Source organism: Heptranchias perlo, unplaced genomic scaffold (genome assembly GCF_035084215.1).
Source record: "Heptranchias perlo isolate sHepPer1 unplaced genomic scaffold, sHepPer1.hap1 HAP1_SCAFFOLD_56, whole genome shotgun sequence".
NCBI classification, from domain to species: Eukaryota; Metazoa; Chordata; class Chondrichthyes; order Hexanchiformes; family Hexanchidae; genus Heptranchias; species Heptranchias perlo.
The window spans coordinates 936,999-962,355 of record NW_027139581.1 but is presented as its reverse complement, the minus strand read 5'-3'; the positions used below and the strand labels follow the sequence as shown (position 1 = coordinate 962,355).

The 25,357-nt window shown below is 50.2% G+C and overlaps 1 protein-coding gene and 2 pseudogenes across 1 annotated transcript in view; 1 reads left to right on the top strand and 2 right to left on the bottom strand.

The window, feature by feature from the left end:
• Nucleotides 1–10,191, bottom strand: part of LOC137315822 (zinc finger protein 239-like) — a 118,407-nt gene extending 108,216 nt beyond the window's left edge. The window contains exon 1 of the mRNA XM_067980300.1: nucleotides 9,751–10,191. Coding sequence (XP_067836401.1) covers nucleotides 9,751–10,121 — 371 coding nt within the window. The 5' untranslated portion in view covers nucleotides 10,122–10,191. The remainder of the gene's footprint in view (nucleotides 1–9,750) is intronic.
• Nucleotides 792–24,394, top strand: LOC137315823 (zinc finger protein 271-like; annotated as a pseudogene).
• On the bottom strand, nucleotides 10,127–11,633 carry LOC137315710 (zinc finger protein 154-like; annotated as a pseudogene).
• Nucleotides 24,395–25,357: the final 963 nt, after the last annotated feature.

Below are 25,357 nucleotides of genomic sequence, written 5' to 3'. Positions count from 1 at the left end.
GAGAATCATACTTACCTATTTAACACGCAGGTTAAAAATCAACATAACAACAATATAAAGACAAATCATCAGCAATATTATATCAGCGCTTTTCATCAGTTCACTTCAAGGCAGTTTGCAAAACTCTGTTGCCAGTCTGATTAACCCTTTCCTTAAAGAGAGACAACTCCTGCTACGTCCCCCTCGACCATGTCCCCACCACTGAAGATCATCAATTCTCAGACCGTTACTGACCTCATCTCTTCAGGAGGAGAAACCAGTCATTATAGAACTGAACCCAGTCAGAGTCAGCACCTTCAGCGCAGGAGAGAGAGGGGAACCAGTGAGTGGAGAACTGAGCCCAACCAGAGTCAGCACCTTCAGGGGAGGAGAGAGGGAGGGGAACCAGTGAGTGTAGAATTGAACCCAGCCAGAGTCAGCACCTTCAGGGGAGGAGAGAGAGGGGAACCAGTGAGTGTAGAACTGAACCCAGTCAGAGTCAGCACCTTCAGGGGAGGAGAGAGAGGGGAACCAGTGAGTGTATAACTGAACCCAGCCAGAGGAGTGGGAGTGAGAAAACTGGATATGGAGTAAGGAATTTAGAAATTATGCGTTGGGTTTGGATTTCAGCATAGGGAGGAGGGAGAGTTTGTGGGACGGGGTTTTACAGCTTTAGGGGAACAAGAGATGAAAGAATGTTCCATAGAAACTAGAATTGTCTGTTCTGAATTTCTATCCCGTATTAACAGTGATGACTTTTGTAAACTCCTTTTACAGTGCATTAGAAGGGGAGGATTTACAGACCAGAAACTCAAATCAAATATCATGTCAAGATCTGACAGAGTCACTCGATTCATCAGGACCTGAATATCATCGGCCTTTGAGTATGGAAGGAAAATGCACCATTCACAGAGGGGAGAGGCCGTGGAAATGTGGGGACTGTGGGAAGGGATTCAATTGCCCGTCCCAGCTCGAAACTCATCGACGCAGTCACACTGGGGAGAGGCCGTTCATCTGCTCCGTGTGTGGGAAGGGATTCACGAAATCATCCCACCTCATTGAACACAAATTTGTTCACATTGATAAGAGACCGATTAAATGTTCTGACTGTGAGAAGAGCTTTAAAAACACAAAGGATCTTTTGACACACCAGCGAGTTCACACTGGGGAGAGACCGTTCACCTGCTCCGTGTGTGAGAAGCGATTCACTCAGTCTTGCCACCTGCTGACACACCAGCGAGTTCACACTGCAGAGAGGCCGTACCTCTGCTCTGTGTGTGGGAAGGGATTCACTCAGGCTTCCAACCTGTTGAGACACCAGCGAGTTCATACTGGGGAGAGGCCGTTCACCTGCTCCGTGTGTGGAAGCAAATTCAGTTTTTCAGCCAGCCTCAGTAAACACCAACTTGTTCACACCAATAAGAGACCCTTTAAATGTTCTGACTGTGAGAAGAGCTTTAAAAGCACTAAGCATCTGCTGAAACACCAACGTACTCACACTGGGGAGAGGCCGTTCACCTGCTCCGCATGTGGGAAGGGATTCACTCAGTCATCCCACTTGCTGAGACACCAGCGACTTCACACTGGGGAGAAGCCGTTCACCTGCTCCGTGTGTGGGAAGGGATTCACACAGTCATCGCACCTCCTGTCACACCAGCGAGTCCACAAGTGACTGCAGTGGTTGGATTCTGCTGTTATTGCCGCTGTTCATCACATCCAGGACTGAACCATGTTCATTTTCGCAGTTGGTGATTGTTTCTGCTGATGTTAATGACATGTAGCCGTGGTATCCAGGGAAGGGATCGGTAACACGCTGCAATGTAATATTTTGATACATGTGAAATAAATCAGCTTTGCTTCAAACACACAGTTTGTCAAGTCCTTGAGTTCTCCAAGGTGAGAGGAGACTATTTGACGTCCTGTTACCCACTGTTCCATTTTTGGATCTTTCTCCTTTCTAACTCTGGATTATTTCAGTTCTCATACCTTCAGTTACTCTCATGGACAAGTCCCAGCTCCCCATACCTCCCAGATTCCTTCTCCTAACATCAGTATCCAGGGAAGGTATCGGTAACAGGCTCGGGATCTCTAAACACTAAACACAGTCTGTTAATTACTCCACTGTAGGGGTGAGGGCTGTAACAGGTGAGTGTGATCCCCTCCCCAACCAATGTGTGACGCTTCTGCAGTCAAATATCCTGCTGCCACTCACTGTCCCGACTCAAGGGTGAAGAGTTGCCACTTAACTGGTCTTGGAGCTTGACCACAGCCTGTGGATCTGTGACCCAAGTGGAAGTCGGCACCTTCAGTCGTGGTGAGAAACCCTCTGTGAGCAGAGTGAGAATAAAATAAATGAGGCACTGGGACCCTGAAGCCCCGCCCACTCATTGTTCCTGATCGCTGGGACACTGAAGCCCCGCCCACTCTTTGTTCCCGGTCGCTGGGACCCTGAAGCCCCGCCCACTCTTTGTTCCTGGTCACTGGGACCCTGAATCCCCGCCCACTCTTTGTTCCCTGTCGCTGGGATCCGAAAGCCCCGCCCACTCTTTGTTCCTGGTCGCTGGGACCCTGAAGCCCCGCCTACTCTTTGTTCCTGGTCGCTGGGATCCTAAAGCCCCGCCCACTCTTTGTCCCCACTCACGGGGAGCCTGGAGCCCCGCCCACTGTCTGTTCCTGTACCAGGAAGGCTGCGCATGCGCAATTCTGCTGACAAACGTCCTGACCTTCCTCTACAAAAATGGCGGTGGGAGACCCGCGCCTGTTATCGGAGAATGAGGCTCACGGCTTCAATCCTGTGAACACGGCCGCTCCGATGGAATCTGAGGCCGCGCTCTATCTTTATAAACCCTGCGGCGTGGGCTTCCCCGGTTTATTAATCTCCTGCCCCCGGGCTCTTTTACCTCCACCAGACCCGCGGCTCCGGACAGAAGTCACTCTCGCGCCTGCGCGTTGGACTCCTTTAATAGGGAATAGGGCGTATTCGCATTCGCGCTGCACTCTGGGTAACGCGGACCGCCATTGAAACCATTTTATTGGCGATTGCTTTGATCGGCGGGGTTCGGGGGGACGGTGGGGGAAACGGGGGGATCAGCGAAAATAAATGGAACTTGATCGGAACATTGGAGCCCGGGGCTCGGCCGCCACATGGAGCGGTCTCCGCCCCGCGCCAGGCTCGCTGGGCCGCCATTAACCGGAAGCAACAGGAGACTGTCGCCATTCTTAAAGGGACAGTGAGCGGACTGTCTCTGCCGTTGGCAGTTAAAGTGCTCCCTTCGACTCCAGGTTGTGTTTTAGTGGTAGTGAAACGCACAGTGCTTCTCCTCAACCGTGGGGCTGAGGCGGATCTTTAAAGGGACAGTGGTTCCCTTCTTTTACATAGAATTACTTCGAGATGACAGCAGAGAAACAGGCCATTCGACCCAACTGGTCGAAGCCGGTGATAATGCTCCACACGACCCTCCTCCCTGCATCATTTAACTCCTTCCTGTGCATGTTTATTGTTAAAGGTACAGTGCCACTTCTTACCTGTTGGAGTGGTGCAAATATTTAAAGGGACAGTGACTCCACTTTCTGTATATATTTATAGTTAAAGGTACAGTGCACCTCCTGACCTGTGGCAGTTGGCGGGATTTCAGGGTCTCTGTTCCCAACCTGGTTCAAGTCACCAGAAGACAAAATCATTGACTCATTTGATGTGTTCTCACGCTGCACACAGGGGTTTCTCATCGTTCTCTGAGCTCCTCCCCTCAAGCTGCTGACACGCGCTGGGGTGACAGTCTGATTCCCAGAGATTTCTGAAGTAACAACCCCAGGGTCGACTTCCATTTTAAAGTCCCGAGGGTTAGAATCCCCATCTACACTCCCAGGGTTAGAATCCCCATCTACACTCCCAGGGTTAGAATCCCCATCTACACTCCCAGGGTTAGAATCCCCATCTGCACTCCCAGGGTTAGAATCCCCATCTGCACTCCCAGGGTTAGAATCCCCATCTACACTCCTAGGGTTAGAATCCCCATCTACACTCCCAGGTTTAGAATCCCCATCGACACTCCCAGGGTTCGAATCCCCATCTACACTCCCAGGGTTAGAATCCCCATCGACACTCCCAGGGTTAGAATCCCCATCTACACTCCCAGGGTTTGAATCCCCATCGACACTCCCAGGGTTAGAATCCCCATCTGCACTCCCAGGGTTAGAATCCCCATCTACACTCCCAGGGTTAGAATCCCCATCGACACTCCCAGGGTTAGAATCCCCATCTACACTCCCAGGGTTCGAATCCGCATCTGCACTCCCAGGGTTAGAATCCCCATCTACACTCCCAGTGTTAGAATCCCCATCGACACTCCCAGTGTTAGAATCCCCATCGACACTCCCAGGATTAGAATCCCCATCTGCACTCCCAGGGTTAGAATCCCAATCTACACTCCCAGGGTTAGAATCCCCATCGACACTCCCAGGGTTAGAATCCCCATCTACACTCCCAGGGTTAGAATCCCCATCGACACTCCCAGTGTGAGAATCCCCATCTACACTCCCAGGGTTAGAATCCCCATCTTCACTCCCAGGGTTAGAATCCCCATCTCCACTCCCAGGGTTAGAATCCCAGTGTACAATCCCAGTGTTAGAATCCCAATGTACAGTCCCAGGGTTAGAATCCCACAGGAACGTAGGAACAGGAGTAGGCCATTCAGCCCCTTGTGCCTGCTCCGCCATTTGATAAGATCATGGCTGATCTGTGATCTAACTCCATATACCTGCCTTTGGCCCATATCCCTTAATACCTTTGGTTGCCAAAAAGCTATCTATCTCAGATTTAAATTTAGAAATTGAGCTAGTATCAATTGCCGTTTGCGGAAGAGAGTTCCAAACTTCTACCACCCTTTGTGTGTAGAAATGTTTTCTAATCTCACTCCTGAAAGGTCTGGCTCTAATTTTTAGACTGTGCCCCCTCCTCCCAGAATCCCCAACCAGCGGAAATAGTTTCTCTCTATCCACCCTATCTGTTCCCCTTAATATCTTATAAACTTCGATCAGATCACCCCTTAACCTTCGAAACTCGAGAGAATACAACCCCAATTTATGTAATCTCTCCTCGTAACTTAACCCTTGCATTCCAGGTATCATTCCAGTAAACCTACGCTGCACTCCCTGCAAGGCCAATATGTCCTTCCGAAGGAGCGGTGCCCAGAAGTGCTCACAGTGCTCCAGGTGTGGTCTAACCAGGGTGTTGTACAGCTGCAGCATAACTTCTGCCCCCTTGTACTCTAGTCCTTTAGATATAAAGGCCAGCATTCTATTAGCCTTCTTGATTATTTTCTGCACCTGTTCATGACACTTCAATGATCTATGTACCTGAACCCCAAAGTCCCTTTGGAGATCCACTGTTTTTAACTTTTTACCATTTGGAAAGTACCCTGTTCTATCCTTTCTTGATCCAAAGTGGATGACCTCACATTTGTCTACATTGAATTCCATTTGCCACGATCCCCATGTACAGTCCCAGTGTTAGAATCCCCGTGTACAGTCCCAGGGTTAGAATCCCCGTGTACAGTCCCAGGGTTAGAATCCCCATGCACAGTCCCAGGGTTAGAATCCCCGTGTACAGTCCCAAGGTTAGAATCTCTTTATACAGTGCAGAGGGTGCAGTCGGAAAATGTCTGCCTGCGTGTGTAAATTGTCTTCAGTCGGTTGTATCTGTGTGTAGCATGCTTGTAATTTCCTTCTGTGTCTCGAATGTGTGTTGTTTGTGTGTAGTTTGAGTGTGTAATTTGTGTCTGTGTGTCGTGTGTGTGTACTATGTGTAGTTTGTGTGTCTAATATGTGTCTGTGTAGTGTGTCGTATTTTTGTGTGTAGTTTGTGTCTGTGTTTGTTTGTTTACAGTTTGTGTCTGTGTGTAATCTGCCTGTGTTGTTTGTATGTGTGTAATTTCTGACCGTTTGTAGCATGTGTGTTGTTTGTATGTGTGAGTTAGGTATTTTTCATTCGTTCATGGGATGTGGGTGTCGCTGGAGGGCCAGCATTTATTGCCCATCCCGAATTGCCCTTGAGAAGGTGGTGGTGAGCCGCCTTCTTGAACCATGCAGTCCATGTGGTGAAGGTTCTCCTACAGTGCAGCTAGGAAGGGAGTTCTAGGATTTTGACGCAGCGACGATGAAGGAACAGCGATATATTTCCAAGTCGGAATGGTGTGTGACTTGGAGGGGAACTTGCAGGTGGTGTTGTTCCCATGTGCCTGCTGCTCTTGTCCTTCCAGGTGGTAGAGGTCATGGGTTTGGGAGGTGCTGTCGAAGAAGCCTTGGCGAGTTGCTGCAGTGCATCCTGTGGATGGTACACACTGCAGCCACAGTGCGCCGATGGTGAAGGGAGTGAATGTTTAGGGAGGTGGATGAGATGCCAATCAAGCGGGCTGCTTTGTCCTGGATGGTGTCGAGCTTCTTGAGTGTTGTTGGAGCTGCACTCGTCCAGGCAAGTGGAGAGTATTCCATCACACTCCTGACTTGTGAACTGGGAACTGAGGTTAAGGGATATGTCAGTCGAGATGCAGTGGCAGACATTTAATGGGATATTTCATAACACTCAGCAAAGATACATTCCAGTGAGAAAGAAAGACTCTCGGGGAAGGACGTACCATCCGTGTCCAACTAAGGAAGTTAAAGATAGTATCAAATTGAATGAAAAAGCATACAATTCCGCAAAGATTAGTGACAGGTCAGAAGATTGGTCAAAATATTAAAAAACAGCAAAGAATGACTAAAAGAATAATGAGGGAGAGATTGGAGTACTGGAGAAAGCGAGCTAGAAATATAATAACAGATAGTAAGAGTTTCCACAGGTATTTAAAAAGAAGAGTAAGTAAAGTGAATGTTGGTCCTCCAGAGAGTGAGTCTGGGGAATTAATAATGGAGAATAAGGAAATGGTGGATGAATTGAACAGATATTTTGCGTCCGTCTTCACTGGAGAGGATACAAATAACATGCCAGAAATAATTGTGGATCAAGAGGTGAAAGGGAGGGAGGAACTTAAAACATTTACAATCACCAGGGAAAGGGTTTTGAAAAAAATATAAGATCTAAAAGCTGATAAGTTCCTCGGTCCTGACGGACTTTATCCGAGGGTATTAAAAGAAATGGCTGCAGAGATAGTTGGTGCATTGGTATTAATTTTCCAAAATTCCCTAGGTTCTGGAAGGGTCCCATCAGATTGGAAAATAGCGAATATAACTCCTCTATTCAAGAAAGGAAGGAGACAGAAAGCCGGAAACTACAGGCCAGTTTGCTTAACATCTGTCATGGGGAAAATGCGAGAATCTATTATTAAGGAGGTTCTAGCAGGGCACTTAGAAAATCTCAATGCAATCAGGCAGAGTCAACACGGCTTTGTGAAAGGGAAATCGTGTTTGACTAATTTATTAGAGTTCTTTGAGAAAGTAACAAGCAACGTGGAAAAAGGGGACCCTGTGGATGTGGTGTACTTGGAGATCCAGAAGGCTTTTGACAAGGTGCCACACCAAAGGTGACGACACAAAATAAGAACTCATGGTGTAGGGGGTAACATATTTGCACGGATAAAGGATTGGTTAGCTAACAGGAAACAGAGAGTCGGCATAAATGGGTCATTTTCAGGTTGGCAAGATGTAACAAGTGGAGTGCCACAGGGATCAATGCTTGGGCCTCAACTATTTACAATCTATATCAATGACTTGGATGAAGGGACCAAATGTATTGTTGCTAAATTTGCTAATGAGACAAAGGTAGGTAGGAAAGTAAGTTGTGAAGAGGACATAAGGAGTTCATAAAGGGATATAGATAGGTTAAGTGAGTGAGCAAAAATTTGGCAGATGGAGTATAATGTGGGAAAATGTGAACTTGTCCACTTTGGCAAGAGGAATAGAAAAGCAGTATATTATTTCAATGGAGAGAGATTGCAGAACTCTGAAGTACAGAGGGATCTGGGTATCGTAGTACATGAATCACAGAAAGTTAGTATGTAGGTACAAGAAGTGATTAGGAATGCAAATGGAATGTTCTCATTTACTACAAGGGGAATGGAATATAAAAGTGGAAATATTTTACTACAGTTGTTCAGGGCATTGGTGAGACCACATCTGGAATACTGTGTGCAGTTTTGGTCTCCTTATTTAAGAAAGGACATAATTGCTTTGGAGGCGGTTCAGAGAAGGTTCACTCGACTGATTCCTGGGATGAGGGGGTTATCTTATGAGGAAAGGTTGGACAAGTTGGGCCTGTATACATTGGAGTTTAGAAGGATGAGAGGTGATCTTATTGAAACACATAAGATCCTGAGGGGAATAGAAGGGATAGATGCTGAGAGGATGTTTCCCCTTGTGGGAGAGACTAGAACTAGGGGCCACAGTTTAAAAATAAGGGGTCTCCCATTTAAGACGGAGATGAGGAGAAATTTTTTTCCCTGCAGGTCGTGAGTCTGTGGAACTCCCTTCCCCAGAGAGCGGGGGAGGCAGGGTCATTGAATATTTTTAAGGCCGAGTTAGATAGATTCCTGATTATCAATGGAGTCAAATGTTATGGTAGGTAGATGGGAAAGTAGGGTTGATGTCACAATCAGATCAGCCATGATCTTATCAAATGACAGATCAGGCTCGAGGGGCCGAATGGCCTACTCCTGCTCTTAATTCATATGTTTATACGAGTGAGGAATATGAACACCATGAGGTTACAGATTGTGTTGGATTCCAATTCTGCTGCTGCTGATGGCCCACAGCGCCTCACGGATGCCCAGTTTTGAGCAGCGAGATCTGTTCTGAATCTATCCCATTTAGCACGATGGCAGTGCCACACAACACGTTGGATGGTGTCCTCAGTGTGAAGACGGGACTTTGCTCCACAAGGACTGTGCGGTGGTCACTCCTACCAATACCGTCATGGACAGATACTCGCCTTGTTTGCTCTCCCCAATTGCATTACCTCACACTTCTCTGGATTGAATTCTATTTGCCACTTTTCTGCCCACCTGACCAGTCCATTGATATCTTCCTGCAGTCTACAGCTTTCCTCCTCACTACCAACCACACGGCCAATTTATGTATCATCTGCAAACTTCTTGATCAAGTCCTCCACATTCAAGTGCAAATCATTAATATATACCACAAAAAGCAAGGGACCAATAGTGAGCCTTGAGGAACCCCACTGGAAACAGCCTTCCAGTTGCAAAAACATCTGTCAACCATCACCCTTTGCTTCCTGCCACTGAGCCAATTTTGGATCCGACTAGCCACTTTCCCTTTGATCCCAAGGGATTTAACTTTTTTGACCAGTCTGCCATGTGGGACCTTGTCAAAAGACTTGCTGAAATCCATGGATACTGCATCAAATGCGTTGCCCTCATCGACCCTCCTCGTTACCTCCTTATAAGAGTCAATCAACTTAGTCAGACACGACATTCCCTGAACAAATCCATGCTGACTGTCCTTGATTAATCCGTGCCTTTCTAAATGACGATTAATACTGTCCCTCAGAATTGTTTCCAATCATTTGCCCACCACCGAGGTTCGGCTGACTGGCCTGTAATTACTCAGTCTATCCCTTTCTCCCTTTTTAAACAATGGTACACTGTATTTAAAAGAAAGCTGATTTATTTGAGACTGATACAGAATATTAAACTCCAGCCCAGTTACAGGGGTTATTATCAGAAACAAACCCCAACTGTCAGAATGAACATGGTTCAGTCCTGGATGTGATTAACAGCAGAATCCAACCCCTGTGGTAACATGTGAACTCGCTGGTGTGACTGCAGGTTGGATGACTGAGTGAATCCCTTCCCACACTCTGAGCAGGTGAACGGTCTCTCCCCAGTGTGAACTCGATGGTGAATCAGCAGGTTGTATGACTTAATGAATCCCTTCCCACACTCTGAGCAGGTGAACGGTCTCTCCCCATTGTGAATGCGTTGGTGTGTCAGCAGACCGTTTGTGCTTTTAAAGCTCTTCCCACAGTCAGAACATTTAAAAGGTCTCTTATCAGTGTGAACAGGTTGGTGTTCAATGAGAATGGATGAACAAGTGAATCCCTTCCCACACACAGAGCAGGTGAACGGCCTCTCCCCAGTGTGAACTCGCTGGTGAATCAGCAGGGCGGATGACCGAGTGAATCCTTTCCACATGCGGAGCAGGTAAACGGCCTCTCCCCAGTGTGAGTACGTTGGTGTCTCAGCAGAGCATTCCTGCTTTTAAACCTCTTCCCACAGTCAGAACATTTTAAAGGTCTCTTATCACTGTGAACAAGTTGGTGTTCAATGAGACTGGATGAACAAGTGAATCCTTTCCCACACACGGAGCAGGTGAACGGTCTCTCCCCAGTGTGAACTCGCTGGTGCCTCAGCCGGTCGGCTGAATGAGCGAGTCCCTTCCCACACTCTGCGCAGGTGAACGGCCTCTCCCCGGTGTGAACTCGCTGGTGTCTCAGCAGGGTGGATGACTGAGTGAATCCCATCCCACACACGGAGCAGATAATCGGTCTCTCCCCAGTGTGAGTCCGTTCGTGTCTCAGTAGAGCATTCCTGCTTTTAAACCTCTTCTCACAGTCAGAACATTTAAAATTTCTCTTATCACTGTGAACAAGTTGGTGTGAAATGAGGCTGGATGAACAAGTGAATCCTTTCCCACACACGGAGCAGGTGAACGGCCTCTCCCCAGTTTGAAATCTTTGGTGTCTCAGCAGAGTGGATGACTGAGTAAATCCCTTCCCATATGAGGAGCAGATGAACGGCCTCTCCCCAGTGTGACTGCGTCGATGAGTTTCCAGCTGGGATGGGTAATTGAATCCCTTCCCACAGTCCCCACATTTCCACGGTTTCACCATGGTCCGGGTGTCCTTTTGTCTCTCCAGGTTGGACAATCAGTTGAAGCCTCGTCCACACACAGAACACGTCGACGGTTTCTCCCCGCTGTGAATGGTGCGATGTTTTTTCAGGCTGTGTCACGAGGTAAAGCTCTTTCCACAGTCAGTGCACTGGAACACTCTCACTCGGGTGTGTGTGACTCAGTGATTTTCCAGTCACAATGAAGTTTGATCTTTTCCCACAGACAGAACAGACAAACATTTCTCCTTCCACATTCAAAGGCCGATGATATTCAGGTCCTGATGAATCGAGTGACTCGGTCAGATTGACTTGAGGTTTGGCTTGATTTTCCCGTCTGTGAATCCTCACCTTCCAATCCCCTGTAAAAGGAGTTTACAAAAGTCCTCACTGTAAATACAGGATAGAAATTCAGAACAGACAATTCTAGTTTCGACAGAATATTCTTCCCGCTCATTCCCCCAGACTGTAAATCCCCGTCCCACACACTCTCCCTCCTCCCTGTGCTGAAATCCAAACCCATCGCACCATCCCCAACATATTTCATTCCATCTGAGTTTTCTCTCCCTCCCTCTGAAGGTGTTGACTCTGACTGGGTTCAGTTCTGCACTCACTGGTTCCCCTCTCTCCCTCCCCGTGAAGTTCTCTCCCCCTCTTCCACAACATCTCCCAATTTTGGTGATGGGCTCTCCTTGACCCATCTCCATTTTTCCTTCTTATATTCACTGACACATCCCGATTTCTCTATCAAAGAGACGCTCTCTGACCAGTTACCATTCCAACTTCCTTTCCAGACGTTCCCTGATCCGTCGTCATTTGGGTCTGGGGGGAGGGGTTTGGGGGGATAATGTTCACTGTTTTATATTGGGGTCTGGGGGGGATAATGTTCACTGTTTTATATTGGGGTCTGGGGGGATAATTTCACTGTTTTATATTGGGGTCTGGGGGGGATAATGTTCACTGTTTAATATTGGGGTCTGGGGGGGATAATGTTCACTGTTTAATATTGGGGTCTGGGGGGGATAATGTTCACTGTTTAATATTGGGGTCTGGGGGGGATAATGTTCACTGTTTTATATTGGGGTCTGGGAGGATAATGTTCACTGTTTTATATTGGGGTCTGGGGGGATAATGTTCATTGTTTTATATTGGGGTCTGGGGGGGATAATGTTCACTGTTTTATATTGGGGTCTGGGTGGGATAATGTTCACTGTTTTATATTGGGGTCTGGGGGGGATAATGTTCACTGTTTTATATTGGGGTCTGGGGCGGATAATGTTCACTGTTTTATATTGGGGTCTGGGGGGGATAATGTTCACTGTTTTATATTGGGGTCTGGGGGGATAATGTTCACTGTTTTATATTGGGGTTTGGGGGGATAATGTTCATTGTTTTATATTGGGGTCTGGGGGGGATAATGTTCACTGTTTTATATTGGGGTCTGGGGGGGATAATGTTCACTGTTTTATATTGAGGTCTGGGGATAATGTTCACTGTTTTATATTGGGATCTGTGGGGCACTCGGTGTTCACTGAAGTCTGCGTCTCCTGCGCCTGCTTAGCTCACACTGTCCAACAATGGGCCTCTCCCACCCCTCAGCTCACACTTTCCAACAATGGGCCTCTCCCACCCCTCAGCTCACACTGTCCAACAATGGGCCTCTCCCACCTCTCTCTGTGAGGCTTTAAACAGATGGAACCCTGTGGGGTGGAGCAAACATTTCAACATTTGTTCGTGAAATGGGTGAATTCAGGACAGACAGCAGGGATTATTTGAGGAATAACACAGTGTGGTGATAAAGGGAATTCACTGGGTGTTGTGTAGATGGATTGTCTAAAGGTGTTTGAGAAGGTGCCGCACAGGAGGCTTGTTGATAAAATTAAGGTTCACGGAATTGAAGGGAGTGGGGCAGCGTGGACAGGAAGTTGGGGAAAGGGCAGAAAACAGAGAGTCTTGGATAATGTATATTGTTCAGACTGGAGGGATGTGAACAGTGGTGTCCCCCAGGGTCAGTGTTGGGACCATTGCTCTTCTCAATACAGGGAAATGATCTGGGCTCGGGTATATAGGGCACAAGATGAAAATCTCCAGATAATTCAAATGCCACCAAGATAGGTAGTGTGGGGAACTGTGAAGAGGACTGGAAGTGGCTTCAGTGTCACGGACACTGGATAATAAATTGGACAGATAGATGGCAGATGAAATTTAATGCAGAGAAATGTGAAGTGATACATTTTGGGAAGAAGAATAGGGAGAGGAAAAGTGAGAGGCTCCGTTGATGAAGCTGTTCAGAAAATATATCCCAGATTTTAATAAATAGGGGTGAATAGTGTAAATCATTGGTTATTGATTGCTGCACACTGTCCCAAACACTCCCAGGGCAGGTACAGCACGGATTAGATACAGAGTAAAACTCCCTCTGCACTGTCCGAAACACTCCCAGGGCAGGGACAGCACAGGTTAGATCGAGAGTAAAGCTCCCTTGACACTGTCCCATCAAACACTCCCAGGGCAGACACAGCACAGGTTAGATAGAGGGTAAAGCTCCCTCTACAATGTCCCATCAAACACTCCCGCGGCAGTTAAAGCATTGGTCAGATACCGAGTAAAGATCCCTCTACACTGTCCCATCAAACACTCCCAGGGCAGGTACAGCACGGGTTATGTGCAGAGTAAAGCTCCCTCTGCACTGTCCCATCAAACACTCCCGGGGCAGTTACAGCACGGGTTAGGTGCAGAGTCAAGGTCCCTCTACAGTGTCCTAAACACTCCAGGGGCAGGAACAGCACAGTTCAGATACAGGGTAAAGCTCCCTCGACACTGTCCCGTCAAACACTCCCGGGGCAGGTACAGCACGGGTGAGATGGAGTGCAAAGTTCCCTCTGCACTGTCCCATCAAACACTCCCAGGGCAGGTACAATAAGGTGAGATAGAGTGTAAAGTTCTCTCTGCAATGTTCCATCAAACACTCCCAGGGCTGCGACAGCACGGAATAGATACCGAGAAAAGCTCCCTCTGCACTGTTCCATCAAACACTCCCAGGGCAGGGACAGCACGGGTTAGATACAGAGTAAAGCTGCCTCCACACTGTCCCATCAAACACTCCCAGGGCAGGGACTGCACGGGTTAGATACAGAGTAAAGCTCCCTCCACACTGTCCCATCAAACCCTCCCAGGGCAGGGACTGCACGGGTGAGATACAGAGTAAAGCTCACTCCACACTGTCCCATCAAACAGTCCCGGGGCATGTACAGCACGGGTTCGATACAGAGGAAAGCTCCCTCGACAATGTGCCGTCTCACACTGCCAGGACAGGTGCAGCACGGGGTAGATGCAGAGCAAAGCACCCTCCACATTGTCCAAAACATTCCCAGGGCAGGTGCAGCACGGGTTAGATACAGAGTAAAGCTCCCTCTGCACTGTCTCATCAAACACTCCCGGGGCAGGTGCAGCACGGGTCAGATCCCGAGTAAAGCTCCCTCTGCACTGTCTCATCAAACACTCCCGGGGAAGGGACAGCACGGGTTAGATACAGAATAAAGCTCCCTCTGCACTGTCTCATCCAACACTCCCGGGGCAGGTCCAGCACGGGTTAGATACCGAGTAAAGCTCCCTCCACACTGTCCCATCAAACACTCCCAGGGCAGGTACAGCACGGGTTAGATACAGAGTAAAGCTCCCTCTGCACTGTCCCATCAAACACTCCCAGCGCAGGTCCAGCATGGGTTAGATGCAGGGTAAAGCTCCCTCTACACTGTCCCATCAAACACTCCCGGGGCAGGTCCAGCATGGGTTAGATGCAGGGTAAAGCTCCCTCTGCACTGTCCCAACAAACACTCCCAGGGCAGGGACAGCATGGGTTGAGATTCTGGGTAAAACTCCCTCCACACTGTCCCATCAAACACTCCCGGGGCAGGGACAGCACGGGTTAGATACAGAGTAAAGCTCCCTCGACACTGTCCCATTAAACACTCCCAGGGCAGTGACAGCACGGGTTACGTGCAGAGTAAAGCTCCCTCTACTGTCCCATCAAACACTCCCAGGGCAGGTACAGCACGGGTTAGATACAGAGTAAAGCTCCCTCCACACTGTCCCATCAAACACTCCCGGGGCAGGTACAGCACGGGTTAGATACAGAGTAAAGCTCCCTCGACAATGTGCCGTCTCACACTGCCAGGACAGGTGCAGCACGGGGTAGATGCAGAGCAAAGCACCCTCCACATTGTCCAAAACACTCCCAGGGCAGGTGCAGCACGGGTTAGATCCCGAGTAAAGCTCCCTCTGCACTGTCCCATCAAACACACCCAGGTCAGGGACAGCATGGGTTGAAATTCTGGGTAAAACTCCCTCTGCACTGTCCCATCAAACACTCCCGGGGCAGGGACAGCACGGGTTAGATACAGAGTAAAGCTCCCTCTACACTGTCCCATCAAACACTCCCAGGGCAGGTGCAGCACGGGTTACGTGCAGAGTAAAGCTCCCTCTGCACTGTCGCATCAAACACTCCCGGGGCATGTACAGCACGGGTTAGATACAGAGTAAAGCTCCCTCTACACTGTCCCATCAAACACTCCCAGTGCAGGGACAGCACGGGTTAGTACAGAGTAAAGCTCCCTCTACACTGTCCCATCAAACACTCCCAGGGCAGGTACAGCACGGGTTAGATACAGAGTAAAGCTCCCTCTACACTGTCCCATCAAACACTCCCAGGGCAGGTACAGCACGGGTTAGATACAGAGTAAAGCTCCCTCTACACTTTCCCATCAAACACTCCCGGGGCAGGTACAGCACGGGTGAGATACAGAGTAAAGCTCCCTCTACACTGTCCCATCAAACACTCCCAGGGCAGGGACAGCACGGGTTACGTACAGAGTAAAGCTCCCTCCACACTGTCCCATCAAACACTCGCAGGGCAGCTACAGCACGGGTTAGATACAGAGTAAAGCTCCCTCCACACTGTCCCATCAAACACTCCCAGGGCAGGTACAGCACGGGTTAGATACAGAGTAAAGCTCCCTCGACACTGTCCCATCAAACACTCCCAGGGCAGGTACAGCACGGGTTAGATACAGAGTAAAGCTCCCTCTGCACTGTCCCATCAAACACTCCCAGGGCAGGGACAACACGGGTTACGTACAGAGTAAAGCTCCCTCTCCACTGTCCCATCAAACACTCCCAGGGCAGGTACAGCACGGGTTCGATACAGAGTAAAGCTCCCTCTACACTGTCCCATCAAACACTCCCAGGGCAGGTACAGCACGAGTTAGATGCAGAGTAAAGCTCCCTCTACACTGTCCCATCAAACACTCCCAGGGCAGCTGCAGCACGGGTTAGATACAGAGTAAAGCTCCCTCTACACTGTCCCATCGAACACTCCCAGGGCAGGTACAGCACGGGTTCGATACAGAGTAAAGCTCCCTCTACACTGTCCCATCAAACACTCCCAGGGCAGGGACAGCACGGGTTAGATACAGAGTAAAGCTCCCTCTACACTGTCCCATCAAACACTCCCAGTGCAGGGACAGCACGGGTTAGTACAGAGTAAAGCTCCCTCTACACTGTCCCATCAAACACTCCCAGGGCAGGTACAGCACGGGTTAGATACAGAGTAAAGCTCCCTCTACACTGTCCCATCAAACACTCCCAGGGCAGGTACAGCACGGGTTCGATACAGACTAAAGCTCCCTCTACACTTTCCCATCAAACACTCCCGGGGCAGGTACAGCACGGGTGAGATACAGAGTAAAGCTCCCTCTACACTGTCCCATCAAACACTCCCAGGGCAGGGACAGCACGGGTTTCGTACAGAGTAAAGCTCCCTCCACACTGTCCCATCAAACACTCGCAGGGCAGGTACAGCACGGGTTAGATGCAGAGTAAAGCTCCCTCCACACTGTCCCATCAAACACTCCCAGGGCAGGTACAGCACGGGTTAGATACAGAGTAAAGCTCCCTCGACACTGTCCCATCAAACACTCCCAGGGCAGGGACTGCACGGGTTAGATACAGAGTAAAGCTCCCTCCACACTGTCCCATCAAACCCTCCCAGGGCAGGGACTGCACGGGTGAGATACAGAGTAAAGCTCACTCCACACTGTCCCATCAAACAGTCCCGGGGCATGTACAGCACGGGTTCGATACAGAGGAAAGCTCCCTCGACAATGTGCCGTCTCACACTGCCAGGACAGGTGCAGCACGGGGTAGATGCAGAGCAAAGCACCCTCCACATTGTCCAAAACATTCCCAGGGCAGGTGCAGCACGGGTTAGATACAGAGTAAAGCTCCCTCTGCACTGTCTCATCAAACACTCCCGGGGCAGGTGCAGCACGGGTCAGATCCCGAGTAAAGCTCCCTCTGCACTGTCTCATCAAACACTCCCGGGGAAGGGACAGCACGGGTTAGATACAGAATAAAGCTCCCTCTGCACTGTCTCATCCAACACTCCCGGGGCAGGTCCAGCACGGGTTAGATACCGAGTAAAGCTCCCTCCACACTGTCCCATCAAACACTCCCAGGGCAGGTACAGCACGGGTTAGATACAGAGTAAAGCTCCCTCTGCACTGTCCCATCAAACACTCCCAGGGCAGGTCCAGCATGGGTTAGATGCAGGGTAAAGCTCCCTCTACACTGTCCCATCAAACACTCCCGGGGCAGGTCCAGCATGGGTTAGATGCAGGGTAAAGCTCCCTCTGCACTGTCCCATCAAACACTCCCAGGGCAGGGACAGCATGGGTTGAGATTCTGGGTAAAACTCCCTCCACACTGTCCCATCAAACACTCCCGGGGCAGGGACAGCACGGGTTAGATACAGAGTAAAGCTCCCTCGACACTGTCCCATTAAACACTCCCAGGGCAGTGACAGCACGGGTTACGTACAGAGTAAAGCTCCCTCTACTGTCCCATCAAACACTCCCAGGGCAGGTACAGCACGGGTTAGATACAGAGTAAAGCTCCCTCCACACTGTCCCATCAAACACTCCCGGGGCAGGTACAGCACGGGTTAGATACAGAGTAAAGCTCCCTCGACAATCTGCCGTCTCACACTGCCAGGACAGGTGCAGCACGGGGTAGATGCAGAGCAAAGCACCCTCCACATTGTCCAAAACACTCCCAGGGCAGGTGCAGCACGGGTTAGATCCCGAGTAAAGCTCCCTCTGCACTGTCCCATCAAACACACCCAGGTCAGGGACAGCATGGGTTGAAATTCTGGGTAAAACTCCCTCTGCACTGTCCCATCAAACACTCCCGGGGCAGGGACAGCACGGGTTAGATACAGAGTAAAGCTCCCTCTACACTGTCCCATCAAACACTCCCAGGGCAGGTGCAGCACGGGTTACGTGCAGAGTAAAGCTCCCTCTGCACTGTCGCATCAAACACTCCCGGGGCATGTACAGCACGGGTTAGATACAGAGTAAAGCTCCCTCTACACTGTCCCATCAAACACTCCCAGTGCAGGGACAGCACGGGTTAGTACAGAGTAAAGCTCCCTCTACACTGTCCCATCAAACACTCCCAGGGCAGGTACAGCACGGGTTAGATACAGAGTAAAGCTCCCTCTACACTGTCCCATCAAACACTCCCAGGGCAGGTACAGCACGGGTTAGATACAGAGTAAAGCTCCCTCTACACTTTCCCATCAAACACTCCCGGGGCAGGTACAGCACGGGTGAGATACAGAGTAAAGCTCCCTCTACACTGTCCCATCAAACACTCCCAGGGCAGGGACAGCTCGGGTTACGTACAGAGTAAAGCTCCCTCCACACTGTCCCATCAAACACTCGCAGGGCAGCTACAGCACGGGTTAGATACAGAGTAAAGCTCCCTCCACACTGTCCCATCAAACACTCCCAGGGCAGGTACAGCACGGGTTAGATACAGAGTAAAGCTCCCTCGACACTGTCCCATCAAACACTCCCAGGGCAGGTACAGCACGGGTTAGATACAGAGTAAAGCTCCCTCTGCACTGTCCCATCAAACACTCCCAGGGCAGGGACAACACGGGTTACGTACAGAGTAAAGCTCCCTCTCCACTGTCCCATCAAACACTCCCAGGGCAGGTACAGCACGGGTTCGATACAGAGTAAAGCTCCCTCTACACTGTCCCATCAAACACTCCCAGGGCAGGTACAGCACGAGTTAGATGCAGAGTAAAGCTCCCTCTACACTGTCCCATCAAACACTCCCAGGGCAGCTGCAGCACGGGTTAGATACAGAGTAAAGCTCCCTCTACACTGTCCCATCGAACACTCCCAGGGCAGGTACAGCACGGGTTCGATACAGAGTAAAGCTCCCTCTACACTGTCCCATCAAACACTCCCAGGGCAGGGACAGCACGGGTTAGATACAGAGTAAAGCTCCCTCTACACTGTCCCATCAAACACTCCCAGTGCAGGGACAGCACGGGTTAGTACAGAGTAAAGCTCCCTCTACACTGTCCCATCAAACACTCCCAGGGCAGGTACAGCACGGGTTAGATACAGAGTAAAGCTCCCTCTACACTTTCCCATCAAACACTCCCGGGGCAGGTACAGCACGGGTGAGATACAGAGTAAAGCTCCCTCGACACTGTCCCATCAAACACTCCCAGGGCAGGGACAGCACGGGTTACGTACAGAGTAAAGCTCCCTCCACACTGTCCCATCAAACACTCGCAGGGCAGGTACAGCACGGGTTAGATACAGAGTAAAGCTCCCTCTACACTGTCCCATCAAACACTCCCAGGGCAGGGACAGCACGGGTTGAGATTCTGAGTGAAATATCCTGAAGCCCCGCCCACTCTGTACCTGTACCAAGGTGGCCGCGCCTGCGCCGTGACGCTACCACATCCTGTACCAAGATGGCCGCGCATGCGCAGTGACGCTCCCTCCTCCTGTACTAAGATGGCGGCCGGTTCCCCCGGTAACCCGGCCTATCTCCGGGGAGAAATCCCGCAGTTGCCGTCCGGCTGCTCACACTCGGGATCAGAGGATCCGACTCGGGTCCTGCGGCCCCGCTCCATGTTTATAAGCCGTGGGGCGCGGCCTCCGCCCGGTTTCTGAGTGTCCTGTCCCCGGCCCCCCGCCGACCTGCTCCCGACCCTCCGACTCCGTCTGGCGACCGCGCGGACCCTTTCCCGCGCCTGCGCGCTGGGCTCCTGGAGACGTCAGAGCCGAGGCCCCGCCCTCACCCACTGGCCCCGCCCCCTCATGGAGCTGCTCCCTCGCGCGAGGCCCCGCTGGTTTTGGGCGGAATGAGACCGCGCGCTGTTCCTCCTGCCACTGCCTGTGGGAATGGGGCTGATATTTAAAGGGACAGGCACTCCCCTTTGTTTATAGTTAAAGGGACAGTCCCGTTTCTCTTTGAATGTCAGGGGATTTCATTAACGGTGCTCCTATTAACAATCGGTCCGTTCTGTCATTAGTGCAGAGATTAGGAACATTTAATCATTATGAACAGGAGGAGGCCATTCAGCCCCTCCAACCTGTTCCGCCATTTAATTGTATCATATCTGATCTGTATCTTAACTCCATCTACCCGCCTTGGTACCATAACCTTTAATACCCTCGCCTCTCAAAAATCTATCAATCTCAGATCTGAAATTTTCACTTGACCCCCAGCCTCGACTGCTCTCAGGGAGAGAGTTCCAGATTTCCACTGCCCTTTGTGCGAAGAAGTGATTCCTGACATCGCCCCTGAATGGCCTCGCTCTAATTTTAAGGTTATGCCCCCTTGTTCTGGACTCCCCCACCAGAGGAAGTAGTTTCTCTCTATCTGCCCTATCAAATCCTTCAATCACCTCGATTCGATCACCCCTTAATCTTCCAAGCTCCACTCAAAACAAGCCCAGTCTATGCAATCTGTCAGTATCACTCTGGTGAATCTGTGCTGCACCCCTTCCAAGGCCAGTATATCCTCCCTGAGGTGCAGTGCCCAGAACTGAAGGCAGTCTCCAGATGGGGTTTAACCAGAGCTCTGTACAACTGTAACATCACTTCCACCCCTTTATATTCCAGCCCCCTTGAGATGAAGGCCATCATTCCTTTAGCCTTTAAAATTATTTTTTGTAACTGTCCACTAGCTTTTAGTGATTTCGGTACTTGGACCCCGAAATCTCTCTGCTCCTCCACAGTTTCTCGCTGCTTGCCGTTTGGTAAATACTCTGATCTCTGTCTTTGGTTCAAAGTGGGTGAATTCACATTTCCCCACATTCAACTCCACCTGCCACCGTTTTGACCACTCACTGAATCTATTATTGCCCCCTTGCAACTTTCTGCTCCCATCTACACTATTTACTGTGCCTCTTTACTCACTGTCATCAGCAAACTTGGATACATGGCTCTCCATTACTTCATCAGAGTCATTTTACTAACAAATGTTGAACTGTTTGCTCGACACCACAGGGTTTCATCTGTTTAAAGCCACAACTGAAAGGTCCAGTTTTCTTCTGGAGTTTTATCTTGAGATGAATCAAGTTTCAAAAATTCGGCAGAGATCCAGACACGGAGCGAGATCCGGGCTCAGACCCTCCGCCGCAAGTCCCACCCCTCACACACTCCAATTGGTTGGAGGACCAACCGCCCGCTCGGTCCTCCAGTCCCTCTCCGCTCTTCCTATTGGTCGGGAGCGCATTTGCTCCGGGTTGACGCTGGGATTGAAGGTCCTGAGCTGCAATTGGAAAATAAACATCAATCCAGCCCGTCAGTTCCAATGTGTAATGAGACTAAATTATTAACAGATTTGTGGAAATATACATTTCCCAAAGTTTTTTCGAGGCGAGGCGGTGCGCGCCTGCGCTGTGAGTGTTTCTGACGGTTTAATGGCGGTCTCCATTACCCAGCGTGCCCCGGGCTCTCGGGTTTATTTTTATTTTATTTTATTTCCGCTCCGCCCTCCGCTGCTCCAAAAGCGCTTTTCCCCCGCCCCCAATCTCAGTCCCATCAGAGAAACTGAGGGTCGGGGCGGAGCTCCAATGGCGGCGGTCCGTCCCCAGACTGCACCGCGCGCCGGAATGTCCCCTATCGATCTGAGAGGAGCGCAGTGCGCCGGCGCAGGAGAGGCTGATTGTTGGTCAGTGTGAGCTGAGCATGCGCGGCCCGAAGGGTCTGAGGCAGAGAGCGCGGTTCGAGCAGGTCAGAGGAGGTGTGGAGAGAGCGGGTTAATAAAGGGCGGGGATCACAGGGCCCAGAAACACCGAGTGTCGGGCCCAGGACCCGAGAGAAAACAGGCGGCATCATCCCCCCTCCACTACCCGCCGCTTCCCGGGATCGGGCCCGACCCAATCTCCGCTCGAACTGAACCCGCACAGTCAACAACAACTTGCATTTCTGTCGCGCCTTTAACGGAGCAAAATGGGTCAAGAGGGTTCACAGGAGCGGGAAGAGGGGAATGAGGAGAGATTAGGACAGGGCACCGAAAGCTGGGTCAAAGAGGGAGGATTGAAGGAGGAGAGAGAGGGGGAGAGGTTCAGGGAGGGAATTCCAGAGCTTGGGGCTCAGACAGCTGAAGGCACGGCCCCCAATGGTGGGGCGAAGGGAATGGGGGAGGAGCAAGAGGCCGGAATTGGGGGAGAGCAGAGATCTGGGAGGGTCGGAGGAGGTGACAGAGATAGGGGAGGGTCGGAGGGCTGGAGGAGGTGACAGAGAAAGGGAGGGACGAGGGCTGGAGGAGGTTACAGAGATAGGGGAGGGGCGGAGGGCTGGAGAAGGTTACAGAGATAGGGGAGGGCTGGAAGAGGTTACAGAGATAGGGGAGGGTCGGAGGGCTGGAGGAGGTGATAGAGATAGGGGAGGGTCGGAGGGCTGGAGGAGGTTACAGAGATAGGGGAGGGTCGGAGGGCTGGAGAAGGTTACAGAGATAGGGGAGGGGCGAGGGCCATGGAGGAGGTTACAGAGATTGGGAGGGGCGAGGGCCATGGATGGATTTGGACACAAGGATGAGGAATTTAAATATGAGGCGTTGCTGGACCGGGAGTCACTGTAGGTCAGTGAGCACAAGGGTGATGGTGAATGGGACTTGGTGCGAGTTAGGATATGGGAAGGACAGTCAGCACCTTCAGGGGAGGAGAGAGAGAGGAACCAGTGAGTGTGGAACTGAACCCAGTCAGAGTCAGCACCTTCAGGGGAGGAGAGAGAGGGGAACCAGTGGGTGTGGAACTGAACCCAGCAGAGCAGAGGAAAAAATGTTGGAGATGGTGCAATGGGTTCAGATTTCAGCACAGGGAGGAGGGAGAGTGTGTGGGACGGTGATTTACAGCTTTTGAGGCTCAAAAGATGAAAAAATGATCCAGAAAAACTAGAATTGTCTGTTCTGAATTTCTATCCTGTATTTACAGTGATGACTTTTGTAAACTCCTTTTACAGGGGATTAGAAGGGGAGGATTTGCAGACGGGAAACTCAAACCAAACATCACGTCAAGATCTGACAGAGTCACTCGATTCATCAGGACCTGAAAATCATCAGCCTTTGAATGTGGAAGGAGAAATGTTTGTCTGTTCTGTCTGTGGGAGAAGATTTCAAACATCAGTGTGACTGGAAAATCACCGAAACTCTCAGACCCGAGTGAGAGTGTTCCAGTGCACTGACTGTGGAAAGAGCTTTAACCAGTTACACAGCCTGAAAAAACATCACACCGTTCACAGCGGGGAGAAACCGTCCACGTGTTCTGTGTGTGGACGAGGCTTCAACTGATCGTCCAACCTGGAGAGACACAAGGACACCCGGACCATGGAGATACCGTGGAAATGTGGGGACTGTGGGAAAGGATTCAATTACCCATCCCAGCTGGAAACTCATCGACGCAGTCACACCGGGGAGAGGCCGCTCACCTGCTCCGTGTGTGGGAAGGGATTCAATTATCCGTCCCAGCTGGAAACTCATCACCACAGTCACACCGGGGAGAGGCCGTTCACTTGCTCTCTGTGTGGGAAGGGATTCACTCAGTCATCCGCCCTCCGAACACACCAGCTTATTCACACTGCGGAGAGACCTTTTAAATGCTCTGACTGTGGGAACAGGTTTAAAAGCTCGGAGGGACTGATTCGACACCAGCGAATTCACACTGACGAGAGACCGTTCAGTTACTCTCACTGCGGGAAGAGGTTCAGGCAGTCATCCACTCTCATTGCCCACCAGCGTGCTCACACTGGGGAGAGACCGTTCACCTGCTCCGTGTGTGGAAAGGGATTCATTCAGTCACAGCACCTACTGACACACCAACTTGTTCACACTGATAAGAGACCTTTTAAATGTTCTGACTGTGGGAAGAGCTTTAAGAGCAAATGGGAACTGCTGACACATCATCGACGCACTCACACTGAGGAGAGGCCGTTCACCTGCTCCGTGTGTGGGAAGGGATTCACTCGTTCATCCCACCTTCTGACACACCAGCCAGTTCACACTGGGGAGAGGCCGTTCACCTGCTCCGTGTGTGGGAAGGGATTCACTCATTCATCCCACCTTCTGACACACCAGCGAGTTCACACTGGGGAGAGGCCGTTCACCTGCTCCGTGTGTGGGAAGGGATTCACTCATTCATCCAACCTGCGGAGACACCAGCGAGTTCACCTGTGACTTCCGGGGTTGGATTCTGCTGTTATTGCTGCTGTTCATCACATCCAGGACTGAACCATGTTCATTCTGACAGTTGAGGTTTGTTTCTGATGTTAATAACCCCGATAACTGGGCTGGAGTTTAATATTCTGGATACATGTTAAATGAGGCAGAAGATCAGCCATGATCTTATTGAATGGTGGAGCAGGCTCGAGGGGCCATATGGCCGACTCCTGCTCCTATTTCTTAACTGCTGGTTCAACACAACAGCAGTGATTTGCTGTCCAGATAAAGAAAGACCTGCAGTGTGTTTCCAAGAGTTCCCTGTTTTATTGATCAATTTATCCAGTGCCGTTAACATAGTAAAACGTCCCAAGGCTCTTCACAGGAGTGATTAACAAAATAAATTTGACACTGAACCACATAAGGAGATAGTAGGACAGGTGAGCAAAAGCTTGGTCAAAGAGGTAGGTTTTAAGGAGGGTGGACTAGATTCAGTAATGAGTAATGAGCCCAGACTTAGTTAATAATCTAACAGTAAGGGAACATTTATACATGAGCCCACACAGTGAGTGACAGCAGGATTATCCACTGTGGTAGGCATCACGGTCGAGTCCAGTCCTGCCCTCAAATGACAGCCATAAATTTCCCAGTTGAGGTCACTGGATCTCCTTCGAGAGCAGGGTTACTCTTATTTAGCCCAGTGGTACTGAGGCCAATTCCAGCCCCTGAACTGCTGCCTTGGCTGAGATCAAGGATTGGACTTGCGATCTTCCATGTCAGTAGTGCAGAGGGTTTTAAACTGGGCCGGGGGTTAGAACAGAATATTTTGAAACAAATGTCATTCCACCTTTAAACAAAAACATCGACACACAGTAGAAAAATCAGAAGTCTTTCAAAATGAAACAAGTGAGTCAAATGGATCTTCGAAAATAGTGAGAGATTTTAGAAAGGCTGAACTCACTAAAATAGACAGGTTTCCATTCACTGCACTGAATACAGAAGGAAGCGAC